General features: G+C 41.3%; 2 protein-coding genes across 6 annotated transcripts in view; one reads left to right on the top strand and one right to left on the bottom strand.

The window, feature by feature from the left end:
• Positions 1 to 1615: 1615 nt before the first annotated feature.
• asb5a (ankyrin repeat and SOCS box containing 5a) overlaps positions 1616 to 22049 on the bottom strand; it is a 23239-nt gene continuing 2805 nt past the window's right edge. The window contains exons 1-8 of one of the 5 annotated variants that reach the window (XM_054739284.2): positions 9398 to 10149; positions 9174 to 9292; positions 8829 to 8908; positions 4405 to 4512; positions 4019 to 4169; positions 3508 to 3660; positions 1931 to 2122; positions 1616 to 1778 (exon numbers count right to left, since the gene is read on the bottom strand). In XM_054739284.2, the coding sequence (XP_054595259.1) occupies positions 1651 to 1778; positions 1931 to 2122; positions 3508 to 3660; positions 4019 to 4169; positions 4405 to 4512; positions 8829 to 8908; positions 9174 to 9288 (927 nt within the window). In that variant the 5' untranslated portion in view covers positions 9289 to 9292; positions 9398 to 10149 and the 3' untranslated portion in view covers positions 1616 to 1650. The other 4 variants (XM_054739280.2, XM_054739281.2, XM_054739282.2 and 1 more) reach the window with 4 other exon arrangements.
• Positions 12673 to 22049, top strand: part of ctso (cathepsin O) — a 16708-nt gene continuing 7331 nt past the window's right edge. The window contains exons 1-3 of the mRNA XM_015950640.2: positions 12673 to 12969; positions 13717 to 13822; positions 19193 to 19317. Coding sequence (XP_015806126.1) covers positions 12688 to 12969; positions 13717 to 13822; positions 19193 to 19317 — 513 coding nt within the window. The 5' untranslated portion in view covers positions 12673 to 12687. The remainder of the gene's footprint in view (positions 12970 to 13716; positions 13823 to 19192; positions 19318 to 22049) is intronic.

Genomic DNA, 22049 nt, shown 5'->3' with positions numbered 1-22049 from the left:
GCAGCTGGAGAGACTGAACAGGAACAAGGCTGCAGGTCCAGATGGTGTCAGCCCCAGAGTACTGAAGGCCTGTGCAGAGCAGCTCTGTGGGATTCTGCAGCACCTCTTCAACCTCAGCCTGGCCCAGGAGAAGGTTCCAGTCCTGTGGAAGACATCCTGCCTTGTTCCAGTTCCAAAGAAAACTCGCCCATCAGTCAATGACGACTACAGACCGTTGCCCTGACATCCCACATCATGAAGGTCCTGGAGAGACTCATGTTGGTCCACCTGAATAAGCAAACTAGAACATATCAGGACCCGCTGCAGTTTGCTTATCGCCATGGAGTTGGAGTTGAAGATGCCATCATCCAGCTGCTTCAACCAACCCACTGTCATCTGGACAAAGCAGGCAGCACTGTGAGGGTCATGTTCTTTGATTTCTTCAGTGCATTTAACACAATTCAACCTGATGTACTTTGCCAGAAACTCCAGAAGACACAGGTGGGGGCCTCAACTATCGCCTGGATTAAAGACTACCTGACAAACAGACCACAGTTTGTGAGGCTGAAGAACTGCATGTCAAACCAGGCAATCAGTAACATTGGAGCACCACAGGGGACTGTACTCTCACCATTCCTTTTCACCCTGTACACCTCAGACTTCCAGTACAAGTCAGAGACCTGTCATCTACAGAAATACTCAGATGACTGCAGTTGTCGGGTGTATCAGAGATGGACAGGAAGCTGAGTACAGAGAGCTGGTGGAGCGCTTTGTGGCATGGTGTGGAAACAATCATCTGACCTTGAACGTGAACAAAACAAAGGAGATGATTTTAGACTTCAGAAGAAACAGGGTGGAGTCAAACACTGTTTCCATCATGGGAGAAGAAGTGGAGGTGGTTGAGGAATACAAATACCTTGGTGTTCACCTGGACAACAGACTGGACTGGAGAAAGAACAGCAAAGCCGTTTACAAGAAGGGATACAGCAGACTGCACTTCTTGAGGACGCTTAGGTCCTTCAATGTCTGTAGCAAGATGCTGCAGATCTTCTACAAGTCTGTTGTTGAGAGTGTCATCTCTTCAGCCATCGTCTGTTGGGGTAGCAGCATCAGAAGCAGAGACCTGAAAAGGCTCAACAGCCTAATAAAAAAGGCTGGTTCTGTTCTGGGGACGACTGTGGAACCACTGGAGGAGATAATGCAAAGAAGGATTCTCCAGAGAACCAAGAAAATGATGGACAACCCTGAGCATTCTCTTCACAAGACTTTCCGACAACGGAAGAGTGTCTTCAGTCAGAGGCTTCTTCAGTTTCGCTGCAACACTGACCGCTACTGGAGATCCTTCCTGCCAACAGCCATTGTAATATACAATAACTCTTTGATGACTTGATTATTATTATTATCCTGAGCTACTACAGCAATCAATTTCCCTCTGGGATTAATAAAGTATTTTTGAATTGAATTGAATTGAATGAGATTCAGAGCAGCTCTGTGCAGCTGCATACTGCCAGCTACTCTGTTTCTGCTGTAGCTAAATGAAATGAATCACTCTGACTGCATTTAGCCTAATACTACAGGTAAAAATGGGGTTGTGGTGTTGATATGTATTTTCAGTGAGATAAATTTGACTTTCAAATTCCATTTAGGTGCATTGTTTATTGGTTCTGCAAGTCACTGATACTGCAAGTAGTTCTTTATCCTGTTGGGGAGGGGGAGATGTGAAAGCAGGTGGAGTCTGTCACGGCCAACGCAGTTTCTGATGCAATTCCGACACAACTGGCTCAGGAATCGTGGTGTAGCTGTGAAGAAAGACAGATTCAAACCATACAAAAGTAATGAGAACTTTAACCAAGATATGAGAAACAAATCTAAAATTGTCTATCTTTTCAATTGCAATCTGAATTGGAGAGTTTAGATGTAGCATATACATCCCAGCAGAGTGAACTGATACCTTCATAAAGCAGCAGAAAGCCCTCTGTTAGACTGCTGGGTGGAGCTACATCTACTGGCCTCTGGAACTCAGTGTTTCTGGCATTAATGTCTGCACCAAAGTCCAGCAGCAGCTTCGCCACCGCTGTGCAGTCTTTTTCTGCTGCTGCGTGTAAAGGTGAATCCAGGGATCTGCCTTTCTGCACGTTTGCACCTGCACAAAACTCAGTTTCATTATCAATTCTAGAAACATCCAATGTCATGCACAGCTTTTATTTTCTTCGTCTTTGTCTTCGTCTTCGTCTTCCTCCGCTTATCCGGGTCCGGGTCGCGGGGGCAGCATCCCAATTAGGGAGCTCCAGGCCGTCCTCTCCCCGGCCTTGTCCACCAGCTCCTCCGGCAGGACCCCAAGGCGTTCCCGGACCAGATTGGAGATGTAACCTTTCCAACGTGTCCTGGGTCGACCCGGGGGCCTTCTGCCGGCAGGACATGCCCGAAACACCTCCCCAGGGAGGCGTCCAGGAGGCATCCTGACCAGATGCCCAAACCACCTCAACTGGCTCCTTTCGATCCGGAGGAGCAGCGGTTCTACTCCGAGTCCCTCCCGAATGTCCGAGCTCCTCACCCTATCTCTAAGGCTGAGCCCGGCCACCCTACGGAGGAAACTCATTTCGGCCGCTTGTATCCGCGATCTCGTTCTTTCGGTCATTACCCAAAGCTCATGACCATAGGTGAAGATTGGGACGTAGATCGACCGGTAAATCGAGAGCCTGGCTTTCTGGCTCAGCTCCCTCTTCCCCACGACAGATCGGCTCAGCGTCCGCATCACTGCAGACGCCGAACCAATCCGCCTGTCGATCTCCCGATCCCTCCTACCCTCACTCGTGAACAAGACCCCGAGATACTTAAACTCCTCCACTTGAGGTAGGACCTCTCTCCTGACCCAGAGTTGGCAAGCCACCCTTTTCCGGTCGAGAACCATGGTCTCAGATTTGGAGGTGCTGATCCTCATCCCAGCCGCTTCACATTCGGCCGCGAACCTACCCAGCAAGAGCTGAAGGTCAGAGCTGGATGAAGCTAGGAGGACCACATCATCCGCAAAAAGCAGAGACGAGATTCTCCTGCCATATTATTTTCTTATCCAGTAAATACGTTTCAGTCCCGAAGATACTTGGTTTTATAGTTACAACCAACGCATCTTTTTTTCATCTTTCAAATAAATTATTTTCATCAACCTTGAAATTTTATTAACTTCTCACGTTTAATCAAAGAGAAAAAGTTTAAGACTGATTACAGTTCACAGATTTTGGGTTCAATCAGGTGGCAACATGTGTTCTGCTTTCATTGTATAACTTGTTTGGTTGGAAAAGCAAAATCAATCAAGAAATTATCAAACCAGCTTTTTTTTTCTTCATAAATGTCTTATTTGATTGTTACTTATCAGCAGACAGAAAGATATTTCACAATGTCCGATCCAAGCTTTTGTTGAGAGGCTTTAATATTTTTTATAATCGTACAGATAAGAGTGTTTGTGTAGTTGTCGTTTTCTTACTTTTGTCCATGCATTTGAACAAAAATAACGGGAATGCAAAGACCCACACAGTGCTGCGAGCTGACCTTCCCTCAAAAGCTTCCTGGCACACTCCAGCTCTTGGCAAATGCAGGCAGTGTAAAGCGCTGTTCCCAGGTGAGGAATGTCCATGTCCACATCAGCCCCCCAAGTTACCAGAGCCTCCACACAGCCATAATGACCTGAAAGTAATGGAGCATGGAGACGGCAATCAGTAAGTGACAATGTGAGATAATTCTCCAAGCTGTCCACGGGTCACGTTAGGATTTATTTTTAAAGCTGTTCTTCACCCTGAAAGGGCATTGTAGCAAAGCTAATGACACAAATGCAGGTCAAAAGATCGTATTAAGTTATTAATAGGACAATATTGATTTGGGAAAATATGAAATGTTGATGTTGCCAAAGCCTCAGAATTAGATTTTTTTTTTTAAAACAATGATGTACTGCAACATAATTCATGACCTTCTAAAGAAAAATTTGGACTCTGGCACTAGCTAAAGGCTCACCTTGAAGTGCACAATATATTTAGTCTTGTTTTACCTTTGCTGGTTGCTTCATGTATGGGTGAGGGTTGGTGGACAAGACTCTGGGGTTTTGCTCCATTTTCCAAAAGGATTTCAGTGCATGCCACACTGCCCACTGCACAGGCATTGAACAGAGGGGTGACTCCATCAATTGTGGAAGCATTGACCTGTAAAATCGTGCTCTTCGTTAATGTTATTTTTAGCTTTTGTTTAACTATGCAAGTTGACTAATAGCAACAGCCAGGGGGAACAACTGAAGAGAACCAACAATGTAATCTCTGTGTAGATGGAGAGTGCTACTTTGCTCATTTGTTATCCCTCCTAGAGTTTTCCATCCATGAAAATTATATTTGACCTTCACAACAGTAAAAATAAAAATCTTCAGGCCAGAATGTGACTTACATTTGCTCCTGCATCAATGAGAGCTCTGGCACAAGCAACATGGTTGCCAAGACAGGTCTCGTGAAGGGGTGTCACATGATCTATGGTCATAACATTCACGCTGTGACCCTGGAAACAAAATGCAGGGAGCATTAAAGACGTCAAACAACAGATGCCCTTTATCGACCTCTGCTGGTTAGAAAAGCAGGAATTACAAGAACATTACTGTTGCTCATCTCCACTAAACAAACCCATCATCCTCAGTCAGGGTTTTAAGTCTTTTGCAAGCAGAACTGCAAAGCCATGTTTCAACAGCAGCAATTAATAAGCCTACTTAATCAACTGAAGATCAAACTGGAAGCTGGCACAGAGCCAACCAATTACCATGTGAAACTCTAATGCTGTCACTGCTTTGTCACATCTCTGACTGACTTACAGCAAGGCGTCATTGGCTTTGCCTACAGTCCTCCATCTGTGAGCACCGCAAGCAAAGCGGAAATTGCAGCTTTTACTGCATTTGTTGCAAACATCTCAACGATGTCATTTTCTTTGAGCTAAATTCAACTTTAAGCACTAAAGCAGGTGGAGGTGAAACAAGTCAATTCAATTCAAGTTTATTTATATAGCGCCAAATCACGACAAGAGTTGTCTCAAGGCACTTCACACAGTAAACATTCCAATACAGGTCAGTTCATCAGTAAAAAGTTACCTATATAAAGAACCCAGCAAATAGCATTTACACACTTTACAGCAATCCTCATACTAAGATAGCATGCAACAACAGTGGAGAGGAAAACTCCCTTTTAACTGCCGTGGAACTGCTGCTGTAGAGGCAGATGACGTGTCGTTCATTACCTGATCCATCTGAACTCAGCCAAGTGTTTACTTTTGTTGATTTATGTGCTATGCGTACGCGCGTGTGTGTACCTGGGAAATGGGCTGCTTTTTTACTCGCTTTTATATGGGTGAGAAAGGGATGGAACATAGGTTTTATGGGGTCATTTTTTATATGTAAAGCACTTTGAGTTGCTTCATTTGTATGAAAAGTGCTATATAAATACATTTTCGATTGAATTTTCATTGATTGAACAGGAAGAAACCTCACACACACACACACACACACACACACACACACACACACACACACACACACACACACACACACACACACACACACACACACACACACAACATATACCAAGTAGTGTTTCTATGGTTACATTGTGATTTCTTAGTAAATACTCTATTTAGTGAGAGATAAACTTTATTGCATTTATTCTAGTGGATCTATAATTAAACAGGTAAACTAGTAGTAGCACATTCCATGTCAACGAGAGTAAAGTGTTATTATCAGGAGAGGGAGAATGTTTAAGTGGTTAGCAGCAGTGTGCTAGACGATGGCCCCCTCCATGAGGCCACCACAGCTCAGCAGAACACCATTGTAGCTTCTTCTGGGGAGAAAAACACTTAGAGAGAAAATAAAGTTAACAGATGAAATTGCAGAAAATAGTACAGTTAAAGAGCAAATTGTAGAAGAAAGTAGTCAAGTGTGGGAAGTGGTCAGTGTATCCTCCAGCAGTCTAAGCCTATAGCAGCATAACTACAGAGATAACTCTGGATAACCTAGCCTTTTTAGATGGAGGCATGTTGGAGGCAGGGCAAGGAGAGTCGTCTTTACCGACTGTACACTCCACCTCCCTCTACTCCTCAACTCCGGTTTTCTTTCTCTACTCATCCTTCTTGATCTTAGTTCAGCTTTCGACACCATCTCTCACTCAACCCTTCTTAACCGGCTAGCTTCCCTCGGTATCACTCATACTGCTCTCGCCTGGTTCTCCTCCTATCTCACTGGCCGATTTCAGTCTGTTCAATTAAAATCCTTTTCTTCTCACCCTGTTGCTGTTTCTGCCGGTGTTCCCCAGGGCTCTGTCCTTGGACCTCTCTTATTTATCATCTACATTCTTCCACTTGGCCATATCTTTCGCAAATACAAGATAAATTTCCACTTCTATGCAGATGACACTCAAATCTATATCTCCTCTCAACCCGATGCTATCTTCCCCCCAGTCTCCCTATCCAGCTGTCTCCTTGAGATAAAATCATGGTTCTCTTCAAACTTCCTGAAACTCAACAGCAATAAAACCGAAATTCTACGCATAGGCAAACCCTCCACGCTGAACATATCCCCCAGCATATCAATTAACATAGATAATTCCTCCATCCTTCCTTCTCCCCATGTAAAGAGTCTTGGAGTCATCCTTGACAGCACTCAAAGCCCACATCAATAACATCATTCGCTCAGCCTACTTTCATTTACGCAATATCAACCGACTCCGTCCCTCTCTCACTCCTCATGCTACAGCCATCCTCGTACACAGCCTAGTCACTTCTAGGACTGACTACTGTAACTCTCTTCTTTTTGGTCTCCCCCATAAATCCCTCCATCGGCTCCTACTCCTCCAAAATGTTGCTGCACGGATCATCACTCGTACCCCCTATAGAGATCACATCAGCCCTGTTCTTCAGCATCTCCACTGGCTGCCTATTGAACGCAGAATCTCATTCAAAATCCTGCTTCTCACATACAAATGTATCCACTGTCTCGCCCCTCCTTACCTCTCCGATCTCATCCATGTTGCTGTCCCATCTCGCTCACTCAGGTCTTCCTCTGCCATCCACCTTGTGGTTCCTCCTGCTCGTCTCACCACCGTTGGAAACAGAGCTTTCAGTCGCTCTGCTCCTCGGCTCTGGAACTCACTTCCTCCTGACATCCGAAACACTGACACCCTCCTCTCATTCAAATCCAAACTCAAAACTCACCTATTCAACCTGGCTTACACTCTCTAGCCCACAAACTCTTTACTCTGACATTTACAGCATACTTTTAGTAATTTTATTGTTTACATGATTTTATTCTTATTTGTGTGTAAGTTTTATCATGTTTTGTGAGGTGACCTTGGGTCTTGAAAGGCGCCTATAAATTAAATGCATTATTATTATTATTATTATTAACCATCAGAAACAGAAGATGCATTTAGATCAGAATTGTCAAGTATTTTTTATGAATAGCATAAACCTAGACAAATCACTGGGAAACAGGCTGAGGAATATTTATTAACTGATTATTCAAAAGTTTAACATACAAAATGACGTTTACAGTATTGTGATAAAGGCCCCCCAAAGATTCACTTTATGCTTTTTGTTACTCATTGATGTTTTATATTGGCAAACTAATCCAACATCAGACCAATATACAATCAGAAAAAAAAACTTTAAAAAGTACAAGCCAACCAGTCTTTTGAGGAAAAGTCTCTCCGCCTGTGGTTAAATTATACATCAATGAGAACGCTGATTTCATGTTAACTAGACACATCCCAGCATGATTACTGCCCCTGCCTGAAGAAGACGTGTTTCAATAGAAGCTGTATGGCAGCATCAAAAGGACTAAAATATCTAAAAAAAATTAAAAACAGCTAAAACCCCCGAAAGGGCAGATTTTATGGATCAAAAAACTGAAGTCAGAGAAAAACTGGCATCTATAGGAGAGTTCCAAGGCCATGTCCTCTGCTGGCCAAAACACAAAGAATCAACAAGCAAACAGTCTTGATGATCTGATTGTAGTAACATCCTGCTGAGACAGAAAATCACACTTTTTGGAAAGTGTACACCCCCATCAAAAGAACATTCCAACAGTGTGATGCTCTGCTTCACTATTACAGGGTCTACACTTGCTGTATTCGATGGAACCACAAATTCCAATTTTTACTAGATTTTTTTTAAAAATAGGACATTCAAACTGGAAAACTCTCCGATGCGGTTAAAATAAAACAATGCTGCAAAGAACAGTGTGCCAGAATTACTCCACAGCAATGCTGGAGACTCATTACTAGTTACTGCCAGCATCTGATTGTTTTTGCAGCCAATGATGTTACAACCTGTTAATAGGTTTTGGAGCAATTACCTTCTCACGCAGGGCCAGGGTGGTTAGGAAAGCGTTTTTTCTTAGAATGAAAGCCTAAACTGCAATATGTATTTATTTAGGTTATTTTGTCTGATAATGAAATTTGTTTGCTGATCTGAGGCACTTAAATATGACAGTTGAAGCAAATAAAAAAGAAGTAACTGTAAGTAGACATATATCTAGCACAACATTAACCATTTAGTTCTTGTTGATGCTTCATTTAAACAACACTTTGCTTTTGAAACCAATTGTAATTTTGACCTAAATTAGAAATAAAGGTAACCTGCGACAAGAAGCTACCTTTAGACAAATGGAGCGGCAGGAAGAAGAAATCCCTACTTCGTCAACTCCTTCATCTCTTTATCAGGCAGAATCTCCAAAGGTACTGAATGCAATTTAACAGCTCAAGAGGTGGCAACAAAAGGCTCTGTGTGTGCAGATAAGGCGACATGCATTACTCTCCAGGGGATTGTGTTCTCTTCACCTGTAAAATGAGGGTCCTCAGGGCCAGGAGGCGGCCCTGACAGGCAGCGTCATGGAGGGGAGAGCGGTCTGCCCAGGATCCTGTGACGAGAATATGAATTTAGTACCAGCTCCTATTTTACCTGATTCTGTTATTCTGAGGGAAAGCAGCATAATAAACTTAAATTATGCACTGCATGGGAAATAACTCTTTAGTCTCAACGATTTCTGCAGTTAGGTGAGAAATTATGCTTTAAGTTTAGCAATAGATTGAAACCAATAGCTAACTCTAATTACATAGAAATTCACCAAAAATAAAAATAAAAGTGTTATTCTAAACAAACCCCCCACCACCCATCAAGCACACCTGAGTCAATGTCCAGAATAACAGCTGATGCGTTCCACACGTTATCATCATCATCATCATCATCATCATCATCATCATCATCATCATCATCATCATCATCATCTCCCGCCTCCATTTTACTAATAAATCATAGATAATAATCAGCTGAAATATAGATAACAAACACATTTCCTAGGGAAGCCATGCCTTTTTGTTATTCATGCAGCCTATTTTCCTAGACTGACATTAATTTGAAATCCAGACATAAAAAAAGCAGCTAGAAACATCAAACAGCCTTCTTCTACCAAGGAAGACCGTATCAACAGGACCGTGACTAATATCTTGAGTTTAGCTAATTAGTATTCCCTTTGAATGATAGCTGCAGACTATGCTGTTGTCATGTCTCTCTTGCCCCACAATGTGTCTTCGAACTGCTAGTGCCTGAAAATGTGGAGTGTTGTTTTGGTTGCTGAGAGCGTGTGACAGGGTGCACCGCATAGCTGGGAATGGAAACTAGGGCAGGGTGGGGGAGGGACGTGAATCATATCATGACTGTGTTCTATTAATACATGAGAGCTGCCGGGGCTGATGGAGACTTCATTTCAAATTGAATGTACACTTCATGATTTATAAGTGGCTATTAAGCATGAAATAACACAAAAGCGGGTTCGCATTCATTTTGGCATTTGAGTACAAGTGGAAATACAATTAATGGATTTTCTACTAACTGGATTAGGCATGCAGTATGAATAGCTCGTCTGTAAATACAGAAACCATGTGTGTAAACAATGACGTGAGTGTGGGTGTCCGTGTGTGTGCTTGACACCTGAATAAACTTACATTTGACCTTACACAGCTGTGGTCAAGTGTGTAATGGTGTATTCAAAAGACTCAAGTGTTTCAGTAAACATTTTTATATGCTTCACTTCACACAGAAAACAACAAAATACTGAAAAAAGAACAACATATGGGCTTTTAAATATATTTCACTCCTGAGTACTTACTGTGTTGTTGACCATAGTCGTAGAACTCTGCAGATATCCGGGCTGCTTCTTTACGGTTCCCACAAACTATATAGAAGTATGTTAGCAAGTTGAGAGAAATCTTAACAAAGAGCTTGAAGCAGAACAGCGCCAAGATGCTGAGATAAACATTGGACAACTGGACTGCGAAAGGCTTGTTGGTGAGATCCGCTGACGGGTCTGACATCTCCTCTGGCATGCTGCTAAAGAGCTTTGGTTATGATGAAGGCTGGATCAGATGCCACTCCAAAAAAGTTCAACAGTTGCCTATACTTTTGCTCCCACTGCACTCACTGGTTGGCTGGTCCCGACAAGGTGCAGGCTGGAAAAAGAACCTGTGTTCTGCAGCTGCTGCTGTGCCTGGGACTAGATACTGATGCTATTACACTCTGTATGTGGGTGTGGGTGGTCAGAAGCTACATAAATGTCAAACTCGCATACCTGTTTCTGTCACAAACATAACAGTCTAACTTATAATAGGAATAAATTATGGATACAACATATGCTACCCATGCGTCACTGCACGCCACACACGCACGCACACACACACACACACACACACGCACGCGCGCACACACACACACACACACACACACACACACACACACACACACACACACACACACACACACATTAACGTTACTGCATAGTGAACTAGATTATGAATCTATTAAGTTAGACTGTATTTGATAGTAAAACATCTGGAAATAATAATAGGAAACAAAAATAAAACATCAAAAAAGTGAAACAATGAACACAAGTCCTCTAAATCGAGTAACATTGAATCTGGGACGTAATTTTGGGGGGGGACGGGTGGGACATGTCCCCCCCACTTTTTCAAAAGGCAGTTTTGGTCCCCTGCACTTTTTTCCGTCCAAAAACAATGTTACGCTCCATTAAATGGATTTGGTTGAGCACTAGGACCGAAACGGAAACCGGTTTACTATTAGACCCGCCCAAAAGCTAATCTATTGGCTCTGCTGATACTTGCTAACGTTTTATTGGCTGTTGCTGCTGTCACTCAAGTTGTAAACAGTCAGAACGTGCTCACGTTGTTTTGCTAGTTTGGAGCCGCTAGGGAACACCGGTACTGAGTCACATCGTCAACTAGACGCTGTGTAATATCAGAGCTCAGCTCAGCTTCCATTACATAACATTTGAATAAGTGTTCATTTGTGAGTCTTTGGTAGTTAGGCACAGCCAGGAGGCAGCATGTCAAGAAAACGAAAAGTGGATATAAGAGACTCCTTTCAAAGTCAAAACGTAAGTTGGAACATGTGACAGACCTGCATTAAGCTCAGACTCACCTCCTCCTTCACAAACATACTCAAAACTAACTTTTACAAACTCATCTCCTCCACATAACTGACTCCTCAGACACAATTTATTCATATTATTATAATTATTATTTTTTTATTATTACTATTATCATCATAATTATTATTACTAGTAGTAGTAGTAGTAGAAGTGTAACTTCAAAACTTTTATCATTTAACTTTATTGTAAACTTATCTATTGCAATGTATATGTTCACATTAAAAAGCTCTGAAAAATGAACAGTATCATCATCGTCAACAGATTTTTTTAAGCTTAATGTCAAAGATGTACACTTTTCATTAGATTTATCTTATTTTTTCCATTTATTTTTTGTGTGTTGAAATGCAACAACTGTTTAAACACTTTTAAGGGAAAAAACATATTTAATATGTTTTTATACACTCAAATGTTAGGGTGATGATCATGTGTAAAACATTAGTTCAGCATGTCCTCTAACACAGCAAATGAACAAACGGCCAGATCTCAGGAGGGACCGTTTATGTATAAATAATTTTTATACTTTTGACTAGGCCTGGGAATGTAACACATTTTGCTGGACGATATTTTGTCCAACAAATTGTTGATGATAAACGATATTGTCAACATTATCTAGACCAAAATAACTACTAATATAATGTTAATATATCATAATAATGCAAGTACACCCTTTAAAATGCAACAAATAAACCTTCATTTAACATTGAAATGTCCAGAACCAGAACTTCTAAATGAATAAAAATAACAAACAAAAATTGAATAAAAAAGGAATCTCACTCCCTGTTAGAAAATGTTGCACCAAAAACAATAAAAAAGACCCAAAACAATAAATACAATGGCCTATCCATTGTCAACAGCCAAAACTGCACTTCAATAATGATAATAAATAAAAATAATAATAGAGTTGTACATTTTTTAACTTTGATATATATATATATATATATATATATATATATATATATATATATATATATAGAGGATGGAAAAATTATTGAGATGGGCACGTGACGTGTCAAGGGGTCTTTACATAACACCCCCCACCCCAAATCCGCACAAGCCTGCTGTGTCCCCCCCACTTCTGAAATCAAAAATTCGTCCCTGCATTGAATAACTTAAGACACAACATCCGTGAATAGAGGATAATTATTGATTTTTTTTAAATTATTTTTCTTTTGAACTTTCAGGGCGCCAGAAGGCGCATGCGCACTAGGTCCTTCGGCACCTTTTCCGCAAACATTAAACATGTCTGCTTCCTGGATCTGCTTCAGTATGTTATGGAACTAACATTTCTTCGCCTGATGGGGGGTTGGCATCTGCTCATAGCCGTTTCAGCCGCTGCCTCTGCCCTGTCCCGCGCTGGTGAAACTCACGCAAAGGTTAACACCTCCGCTGCTGCTCATTTCCACTCGTTCAGGAAAAAGTTTCACCGCTTATATGAAGTCGACAGCGAGGAACTTATCCGTCGTCGTCTTTATTTTCAGGTAAGAGATGCCAAAAGCTGCCCGAGTGACTCGAGAACCATAAAGGGTCGGTGTCTAATTTATACGGTGGCCCAGATTCAGAAGGGTCAACAATAGGCAAAAAGTCGCAACACAACATGAAAGTCCACCACGGAAGTTATGCCAAAGCGGAAAATGAAATTAAAATGCGTACTACTACAGATTACATAATTATTACTTCTTCAACGACACGTTTTTTAAATGAAAATGTGTTTATATTTTACCCACATTTGTTTCCCGCAAACAAAAGCAAACCAGAACATTTGTCCACTGTTACTATTTTTGTTATTAATAACAATTTCCTTGAGGAGTTGATACTTCAGAATGTAGTTTGAACATTTATTTATTTATTTTTTATTTGTTCAGAAACGCTTCTTACACATCAGAAGTTGAAAAGGTGTTTATATATTTTTTCCTTATTACTAATTTAGTAAGTAGGTCATTCATGTTTTATCATGTAGGTCAAAGCTGGCAAAAACAAACAAAAAAAACAGTGCAAGATTTTAATAGATATTATTAAAGCTATTTTAAGGAATCATTTTTGATTGTACATTATTTCTTAGTTTATTTATTTAACCTATATACTTAGATTTGTATTCCCTTATTTGATGAATAACAACATCAACAATAATAATATCATCATCACTTAATTTGATGAGAAGCTGCTCTTTTATATCCAGCTTTCCGGTTAATGGCACCTTTTCTGATGAGTTGCATGTGTTATTGCAGAATGCTACATTGCGACACCTATACCTGAACTCATTTTCTACAGAGCCACAGTCTGCCAGGTACGGAATCAACCAGTTCTCTGACCTCTCGCAGATGGAATTCAGCGGTAAGGTGACATTTTGTTGTGTACAACTGTGTAGGCTTTCAGAGTTAAGTTAGATGCTGGCGTTGTATTTTTGCTCTCTGGAAAGTTACAAAAGCAAAAGTTAAAGAGCAAGTCACCCCCAAATCAACTTTTTTTTCTGATAAACTATATAAATGCGTGTCTAATCGTGCTGCAGACACGTGTAGTCATTAGTTTTGCACTTTAGTGCATTTTAGTGACATTTTTATTTTCTGCTTAAAACTGTCATTGTTGTGCCGTTGTCAGGTAAAAATTCTGCACTGCATTTGAATTTAAATCTGCCATCGCTATTGGCTAAGAGGTACCCTAGAACGTTAGCTGGTACCATATGATGTCACAATGTCGTTGTGAGCTTATGTGTGTATATATTTGTTCGCGACTCCGCCCTCTCGATCTGCTAGGCAACAGCATTTGTTGCACTTTTCAATTCAATTCAATTCAATTCAAGTTTATTTATATAGCGCCAAATCACGACAAGAGTCGTCTCAAGGCACCTAGTGAGGTTTTCCAGGCTCATTCAACTGGGCAATAGAGGCTCAAAAGTTGGGTGGTTATTCTGAAACTGGTGGGTTGCTGGTTCAGTCTCCCCATCCATCCATCCTATTCTTTGTGTCCTTGGGCAAGACACTTCTCCCATGCTTGCCTACTGGTGGTGGTCAGAGGGACCGGTTGTGTTGCAGCCTCTTTTCTCTCAGTGTGCCCCTAGGCAGCAGTGGTTAAAATGGAGCCTCTAACCACCAGTGTGTGAATGGGTGAAAGACTGACTGTAATTCAATTCAATTCAAGTTTATTTATATAGCGCCAAATCACGACAAGAGTCGTCTCAAGGCACTTCACACAATAAAAATTCCAATTCACAGTTCATTAAGCCAATCAGAAATAATGTTTCCTATATAAGGAACCCAGCAAATTGCATCAAGTCACTACTAAGCAAGCATGCAGCGACAGTGGAGAGGAAAACTCCCTTTTAACAGGAAGAAACCTCCAGAGAATCCTGGCTCAGTATAAGCAGCCATCTTCCACGACTCACTGGGGATCGAGAAGACAGAGCAGACAGACAAAGACACAGACACAGACACAGACACAGACACAGACACAGACACAGTCACACACACACACACACACACACACACACACACACACACACACACACACACACACACACACACACACACACACACACACACACACACACACACACACACACACACACAAAGACAAAGTAATGTGTCTATAGTTATATTGTGATGTCTTCGTAAATATTCTATTTGGTGAGAGATAAACTTTATTGTATTTATCCTAGTGGATCTATAATTAAATGGGTAAACTAGCAGTAGCACATTCACTGTCAAGGAAAGCAAAAAGTTATTATGAGGAGAGGGAGAATGTTTTAGTGGTTAGCAGCAGTGTGCTAGTCGATGGCCCCCTCCATGAGGCCACCACAGCTCAGCAGAACATCATTGTAGCTTCTTCTGGGGAGAAAAACACTTGGAGAAAAAATAAAGTTAACAGCTGAAATAGCAGGAAATAATACAGTTAAAGAGCAGATTGTAGAAGAAAGCAGTAGAGTGTGAAACGTGGTCAGTGTATCCTAGGGTTGTCACGATACTAAAATTTCAAACTCGATTCGATACTTGGAAAAAAACTCGATGCTCGATAATCGATTTCGATACTATTTAAAAACACCCATTTATCGAACAAGTTTATTCAAAAAATAACATTCCTCAATTTATATTACAAAAATTAAATGTTAAGAATTAAGTGTATTAAGTGCTTAAACCTTTCAAGTATCAGCATTTTTTAAAACGTGCATACAAAAACTGGTGAAAGTTAACACTTTAAATCATGAATTGCCTCACTATTTGCAGAGTGATGTTTTGCTGCTTAAACTCTGTTTAAGGTGCATTTTTGTCATAAGATGTAATGCCATATGTTTTGTTCTGTACTTTTGAACAACTCTGTTGGTCAATAAAGGGAGAAAACGAATTTCTCCACAGTAGGACAAAGGTACATCTACCGGTAATCTTAATAAAAACAGACTGGCGCACGGCAGTGACATCATTAAAAGCGCCGGTTAGATTAGCCGCAGCTAGTCTGTTTACGCCTAGAAATCCCAGACCAGACCCGCTCCAAACGAACAGGGGAATCACGTTAATGATTCCTAACAAAACCTTTCGACATGAAGATGTTTTGGTGCAGATAATGTCTTATTTCGAGGCTGCACCATGGGTGCCCGTCCGCACCCGTTATATGGATATACGCTGACGGCGATTCGCCGATGGAGCTACGGTAAATACCCCGGGGAATCCAAGTAGCACCAAAGTTGTCAGCGTGAGTAAACAAACATACTGCATGCTAGAAATTAAGTCCGGGTTGCAATAAACGGGAGTTTCCTTTAAGCACATAAGCGTGAATATACAACTACGTGTCGGACTTGGTATGCTAATTAAGTTGGGCTGTGAAGCGCCTCCCAAATTCGCTGTTTATGTTTTTGTTTATTTATTTGGCAGACAAAACTTGGATCAGAGACAACTCGCGTGGGAAATTGCTATGTAGCCATGCGGAGTCTTCTTCTGTTTGTCTGGGAGGCGGAAGCTGCTTTACGGCATCTGGCTGTCGTGCGTGTCGGTGTACTTGAAGAAGGCTGTGTATAATAGTCCCTAATATCAATACCACAGGGATGGAATATCTCATTTAGATACCACTTTTAGTATCGATTTATATCTGGGTATCGATTTTTTTGACAACACTAGTGTATCCTCCAGCAGTCTAAGCCTATAGCAGCATAACTACAGAGATAACTCTGGATAATCTATCCTATTTAGATGTAGGCATGTTGGAGGCACGGCAAGGGAGAGCCATCTTTACCGACTGTACACTCCACCTCCCTCTACTCCCCCACTTGTCCAGATCTAGGCTAACATCAGGTTTTAACCATAGGCCCTATCAAATAAAAATGTTTTAAGCCTAGTCTTATAAGTAGACAAAGTGTCTGCCTCACGGACTAAGGCTGGGAGCTGGTTCCACAGGAGAGGAGCCTGATAACTAAAAGATCTGCCTCCCATCCTAATTGTAGATATTCTGGGAACCACCAGTAGACCTGCAGTCTGAGAGCGAAGTGCTCGGTTAGGAACATATGGAACAATCAGATCACTGATGTATGACGGAGCTTGATTATTAAGAGCTTTGTATGTGAGAAGAAGGATCTTAAAATCTACTCTGAATTTAACAGGTAGCCAATGTAGGGAAGCTAAGACAGGAGAGATATGATCTCTCTTTTTAATTCTCATCAGAACTCTAGCTGCAGCATTTTGGACAAGCTGAAGACTTTTAACTACATTCTGTGGACTTCCTGAGAGTAATGAATTACAGCAGGGATTCCCAAAGTGTGGTGCGAGCTGCCGCTAGGGGGTGCGCAAGGTGAAAAGTGTAATGGCTGCGGAGCTCAGAGAAGTCTGTCAAATGTCACCATTAGCGTAGCCAGAAACTCATTTGTGGGTGGGCCAAAGAAAAAATAAGTGGGCACAATAAATGTAATTGAAAACAAGTATATTTTTGCGCGCGCGTGTGTGTCCTCCACATGTGCCCTAGCTTCATAATAACAATGCGCCGAGCTTCAGCACTCTGGCCTGCGCACGCCGATATGTTCCGTATTTGATCATTTTTAACTGTGTTGGAGGAATCTGAAGGTGGTGAGTCATTCTGGCAGATTGTAATTAACACCTGTCTCATGCAGGTGTTCTGACATTGTAAACCTCACACACAGAACATTGTGGATGTAACTAAATAAATCAAGAAATGATTCCCATTCAGGCTATTAATAGCACGCTGAAGATCTGAAGTTCAGAGTGAGTCTGTCAGAGGTCAGACGCGTTCCAGCGGAACCACGGCTCACGGGTGCACAAGTGAGCACATCTGGGCTGGGCAGAAGTAATTTTACAACATTGGTTTAAATAGCGCCAATAATGAGACGCGGTGACTGGAGCGGCTCATGGAGCTGTGCCGCACACACACACACACACACACACACACACACACACACACACACACACACACACACACACACACACACACACAGAGATTCAATAAGCGCGCACGCTGCGCAAACTCCGGCGCGCCGTCAGACTGAAGGCAGAAATGAGCGCCGCCTCCTCCGTGATAAAAACTTTTAAGAGGTTTTATAACATTTTTCATTCCAGGTCAAATTAAGATATTAGCTTCTATTTTGAGATGACCTATTAAGGTCGGGTCCGCTCCAGCCAGTGACTCCGAACCTGAACTCATGTTACTGCAGCATTTGTTATTCCAGTCCGCATGGCAGCGGATCGCAGATTCAGCCACACCATAAAACAGCAATAAGTCGGTCTGAGGTAAAAGTGAACCTCATGGCTATATCTTTTCCATCTTTTCCTCTATAGACATTTGATTACGCACAAGTAGGTGATCAGCTCAGGTTTACGCAGAGCAGAAGGAAGGAGAGCACTCTGGCCGCACAGGTTAAACGTTCCTACTTCAAGAAAACTGTTAAATTTCATTGTTTATGTGCTACCTGGGCACTCCAAATATTTATTTAAAATTAAATCAAAGGAAATCGTAATGGTATCAAATGTTTTTTAATTACTATTTAAAAAATGAAAGTGATGGGGAAAAAGGTCGATCATATTTTTTTTTAACCCTGTCTGTTTAGCTTGACGTCTGATATATATATATATATATATATAGCCATGCCCTGATGTGGGGGCTAGGGGGTGCGTCGACATGGTCGGGGCATAGAAGGGGGTGCGCGGCTAAATAAGTTTGGGAACCGGTGAATTACAGTAATCCAGTCTTGATATAATAAATGCATGAACTAGTTTTTCAGCATCACTCCTGGAAAGGATGCTTCTAATCTTATCAATATTCCTAAGGTGGAAAAAGGAAATCCTACAAACCTGATTAACCTGGGATTTGAATGACATGTCCTGGTGGAAGATAACACCAAGGTTCCTTACTTTGTTCTCGGAGATTAATGTAATGCCATTCAGGTCAGGTGATTGGCTAAGCAATTTCCTTTTGTGGATTTCTGGTCCAAAGATGAGAACTTCCGTCTTGTCTTGATTTAAAAGCAAAACGTTTAGAGTCATCCAATTTTTTATGTCCTCAAGACAAACCGGAAGTGGGAGTGGAATAAGACTCTGGTAGGGTGTGACTTGCTCTTTAAGTTTTAAAATTCATTAAAATTACTCCTCTGCCTTAATTTTGTTCAGTAGATTGTTTCAGTTCTTAACTCCACATCATGAATCTAGAACCCCGAGACATTGATGACAAATCTTTTCATCTAGGAATGATTTAAAACTGTATCGCTATCCACAGATGTTTACCTGCGAGCGTTCAGTAGCAGAGCTCCTGCCTTCTCTGGAGGGTCTATAAAGGAGTTCCCTGCCAAATTTGACTGGAGGGAGAAGGGTGTGGTGGGACCAGTCCAGAACCAGCTATCAGTAAGATTACTGCATATAAATGTGATTTGTAAGCCACACTGTCAGCTGAAGGAAAAGGCATTGATCATTTTTTCCTAACCTAAAACTTGGATTCATGTAGATATAACTTTAATCAGGTTGTGTTCAATTATAGATTGATGCAGTTCTCTGCTATAGCAGTGTCGTGTCAGTTATAGGCTTGCACAGTTTTAAGCCCGATTTAAACTTCTCTGCAACATAGAGACTCAAACGGAGTGCATTCGCATGCTAGCTTCTCCGCAGACAGGCGAGTGTTGAAAAGCAATTCCCCGCCAGGACAACGGAGGACGTAGCGCTTTTCTGTGGTATCCTGCCACCATAACATTCATGTATCCGGAAGTTATGCCAAAGCGGAAAATGAAATTAAAATGCGTACTACTACAGATTACATAATATACATACATAGTACATAATATACATACATTACATAATAGTGTATTTACTAATGTGTTAATATATTTCAGAGACTTTATAACACGAACAAATTTGTCCTTTATTCTCCACCACCTCTTCATGCGGTCACCACGTCTAAACCCATGTTTCCCATCGTTTCCATCCACGTGTGCTCTGTACGTTGTGCTCTTTCAGTCACCGGTGAAGAAATGTTCATATTTTCTGACTTTTTCCGCAACGCGTTCTTTTATCTGTTCTGGGCCTTCTGCTAAATATCTTTTTACTTTTTACTGCAGCACCAGTTCCAACAGAGCGCCCGCCTTTCTGAAGTTGCAAGTGGAATTCTGGCCACAGAGGGGCTGGGTGGCCTTTCATTAACCCTGTAAAGCGCCATTTTAGCACATACTGGATCAAGAAGTGATTTAAAAATATAAAAAAAGTTGCAAAGTATTCCTTTAAAATACATGAAGAAATTTTTTTTTCAAACAATTAGGTTTACACAAGAGCCCAGATCCTGTGTGTTTCATACTGTAGTTAAATGGTAACTAGAACCAAACTTGGTGCTTGATGCAGAATATTCAATGATATCAAAACAATTTCTACTCTGTTCTTGTAATTTTTTTTATTGCTGTTAACTTCATGTTGGATTTCTAGAACAGAAGGTGATACTCGCTTCAGTTCGCTCCGTTAATGTGGTTGAGGTGAAAGGAATTCAGTCTCTAAAGGGTTAACATCAGCAAAAGAAGAGCAAGACTTTCCACAACCCGACCAACTGCCAGATTTCTGTAAAACTCTTTGCATTTCTACAGCTGCAGTGTGTTCCACAACTCACCACGAGTGTCAGCATACTGACTCTCCTCCATGCATTGCTGATGAGAATTATGTTGGTGAGGAACTTATTTTAAGGTCTGAGTTGGCTTCTAAGTGGAAAAAGTTCCAAAGTAGTAGCTACTCACTGGCACAAACCTAGAAAAACAACAGTTTGAATGTTTGACATTAAGTAGATCTTTAAGTAACTCAAGACATGAAATAAAAATAAATATATGAGAAGTTTTTCTACAATCTGGCTTCAATTCACCACCTCGCCATCTGCCTAATTTCAGTTTCTCGTGTCTGTGAAACGTTCGTATATGTGGGTCAGATGTGCCTAGTCTTTCAAGTCAAATCTGCATTTATATAACGTGTGGGATATTGGAATGCATTATTCAGGCCCTGATTTGTTCATAGATGGAATTATAAATTAATCAAACTAATCAAATAACAAGGACATAATATGCGCCTCTTTGTAATGAAGCTCACAGTTGATTTTAGTACACACAGATGCAAGATTCTGAGTTGATGATTGACAGGTGTGTTCTCCGTTCTTATCCACAAACTCAGGCCCTGTCCACACGTAGCCGGGGATCTGCCAAAACGTAGATATTTTTCTACGTTTTGGCCTGTCATCCTCACGAAAACGGAGTTTTTTCACACGAAAACGGATCTTTTTAAAAACTCCGGCCAAAGTGAAGATCTGCATTTTCTCCGTTTTGGGTATCTGCGTGTGGACAGACAAAACCGGAGTTTTAAGGTCCGCAACGTCACTTTCCGCGACAAAAAAATGCTGACATCACGTGTGCGACCTGTGTTTACACTAGCCGGCATCATGGATGCCCTCAGAGCTGCGCTCGCTTTATCAATTGTCCAAGCGCTTTTTGCTTGTTTGTTTTTGCAAGCGGAATTACTGCTCCTTGCGGAAGACCACAGACGAAGGACGAGGTTAAGAACGGGGGAAGTACTGCCGCCTACAGGTCTGGCATGTCCTTAACAACGTATTTATCCGGGTACGTGTGGACAGAGTTTTGTTTTTAAACAAGGTGGTGTGGATGCAAGTTTTTGGAGGGGCGGATATTCGTTTTAAAAAAAAACCCGGCTGCCTACGTGTGGACTAGGCCTTAGTTTCATGAGAGGGCACGAGGCAAACTCCCACCCTTTTTTATAGTTTACATCTCATATGACTGTCCCACATACCATCTAAAAATGATCTTGTTTTAATGCGTACAACAATAGTTCTTAGAGCCTGTACACACGTAGGCAGATATCCCACAAACAAACAGACTTTTCAATAGTTTGGCCTGTCATCAACAAAAAAGTGAAGATAAATGGCTCCAAAAAACTATTCTGTCAAAAAACTCCAGCCAAGGCCGAGATTTGCGAATTCTCCATTTTCAGCATTGGTTTGTAAATGTAAATAAAATTGGGACTTTCTCTGACATTGTAAAGTTGGGGTTCTTTTAGAAAAGAGAGGAGGGTGTACTTTGGATGATGGCATTGCCAGGCTA

Source organism: Nothobranchius furzeri, chromosome 1 (genome assembly GCF_043380555.1).
Source record: "Nothobranchius furzeri strain GRZ-AD chromosome 1, NfurGRZ-RIMD1, whole genome shotgun sequence".
In the NCBI taxonomy this organism is placed as follows: Eukaryota; Metazoa; Chordata; class Actinopteri; order Cyprinodontiformes; family Nothobranchiidae; genus Nothobranchius; species Nothobranchius furzeri.
Note: the sequence above shows the minus strand (reverse complement) of the source record. Positions and strands in the feature narration are given on the sequence as shown.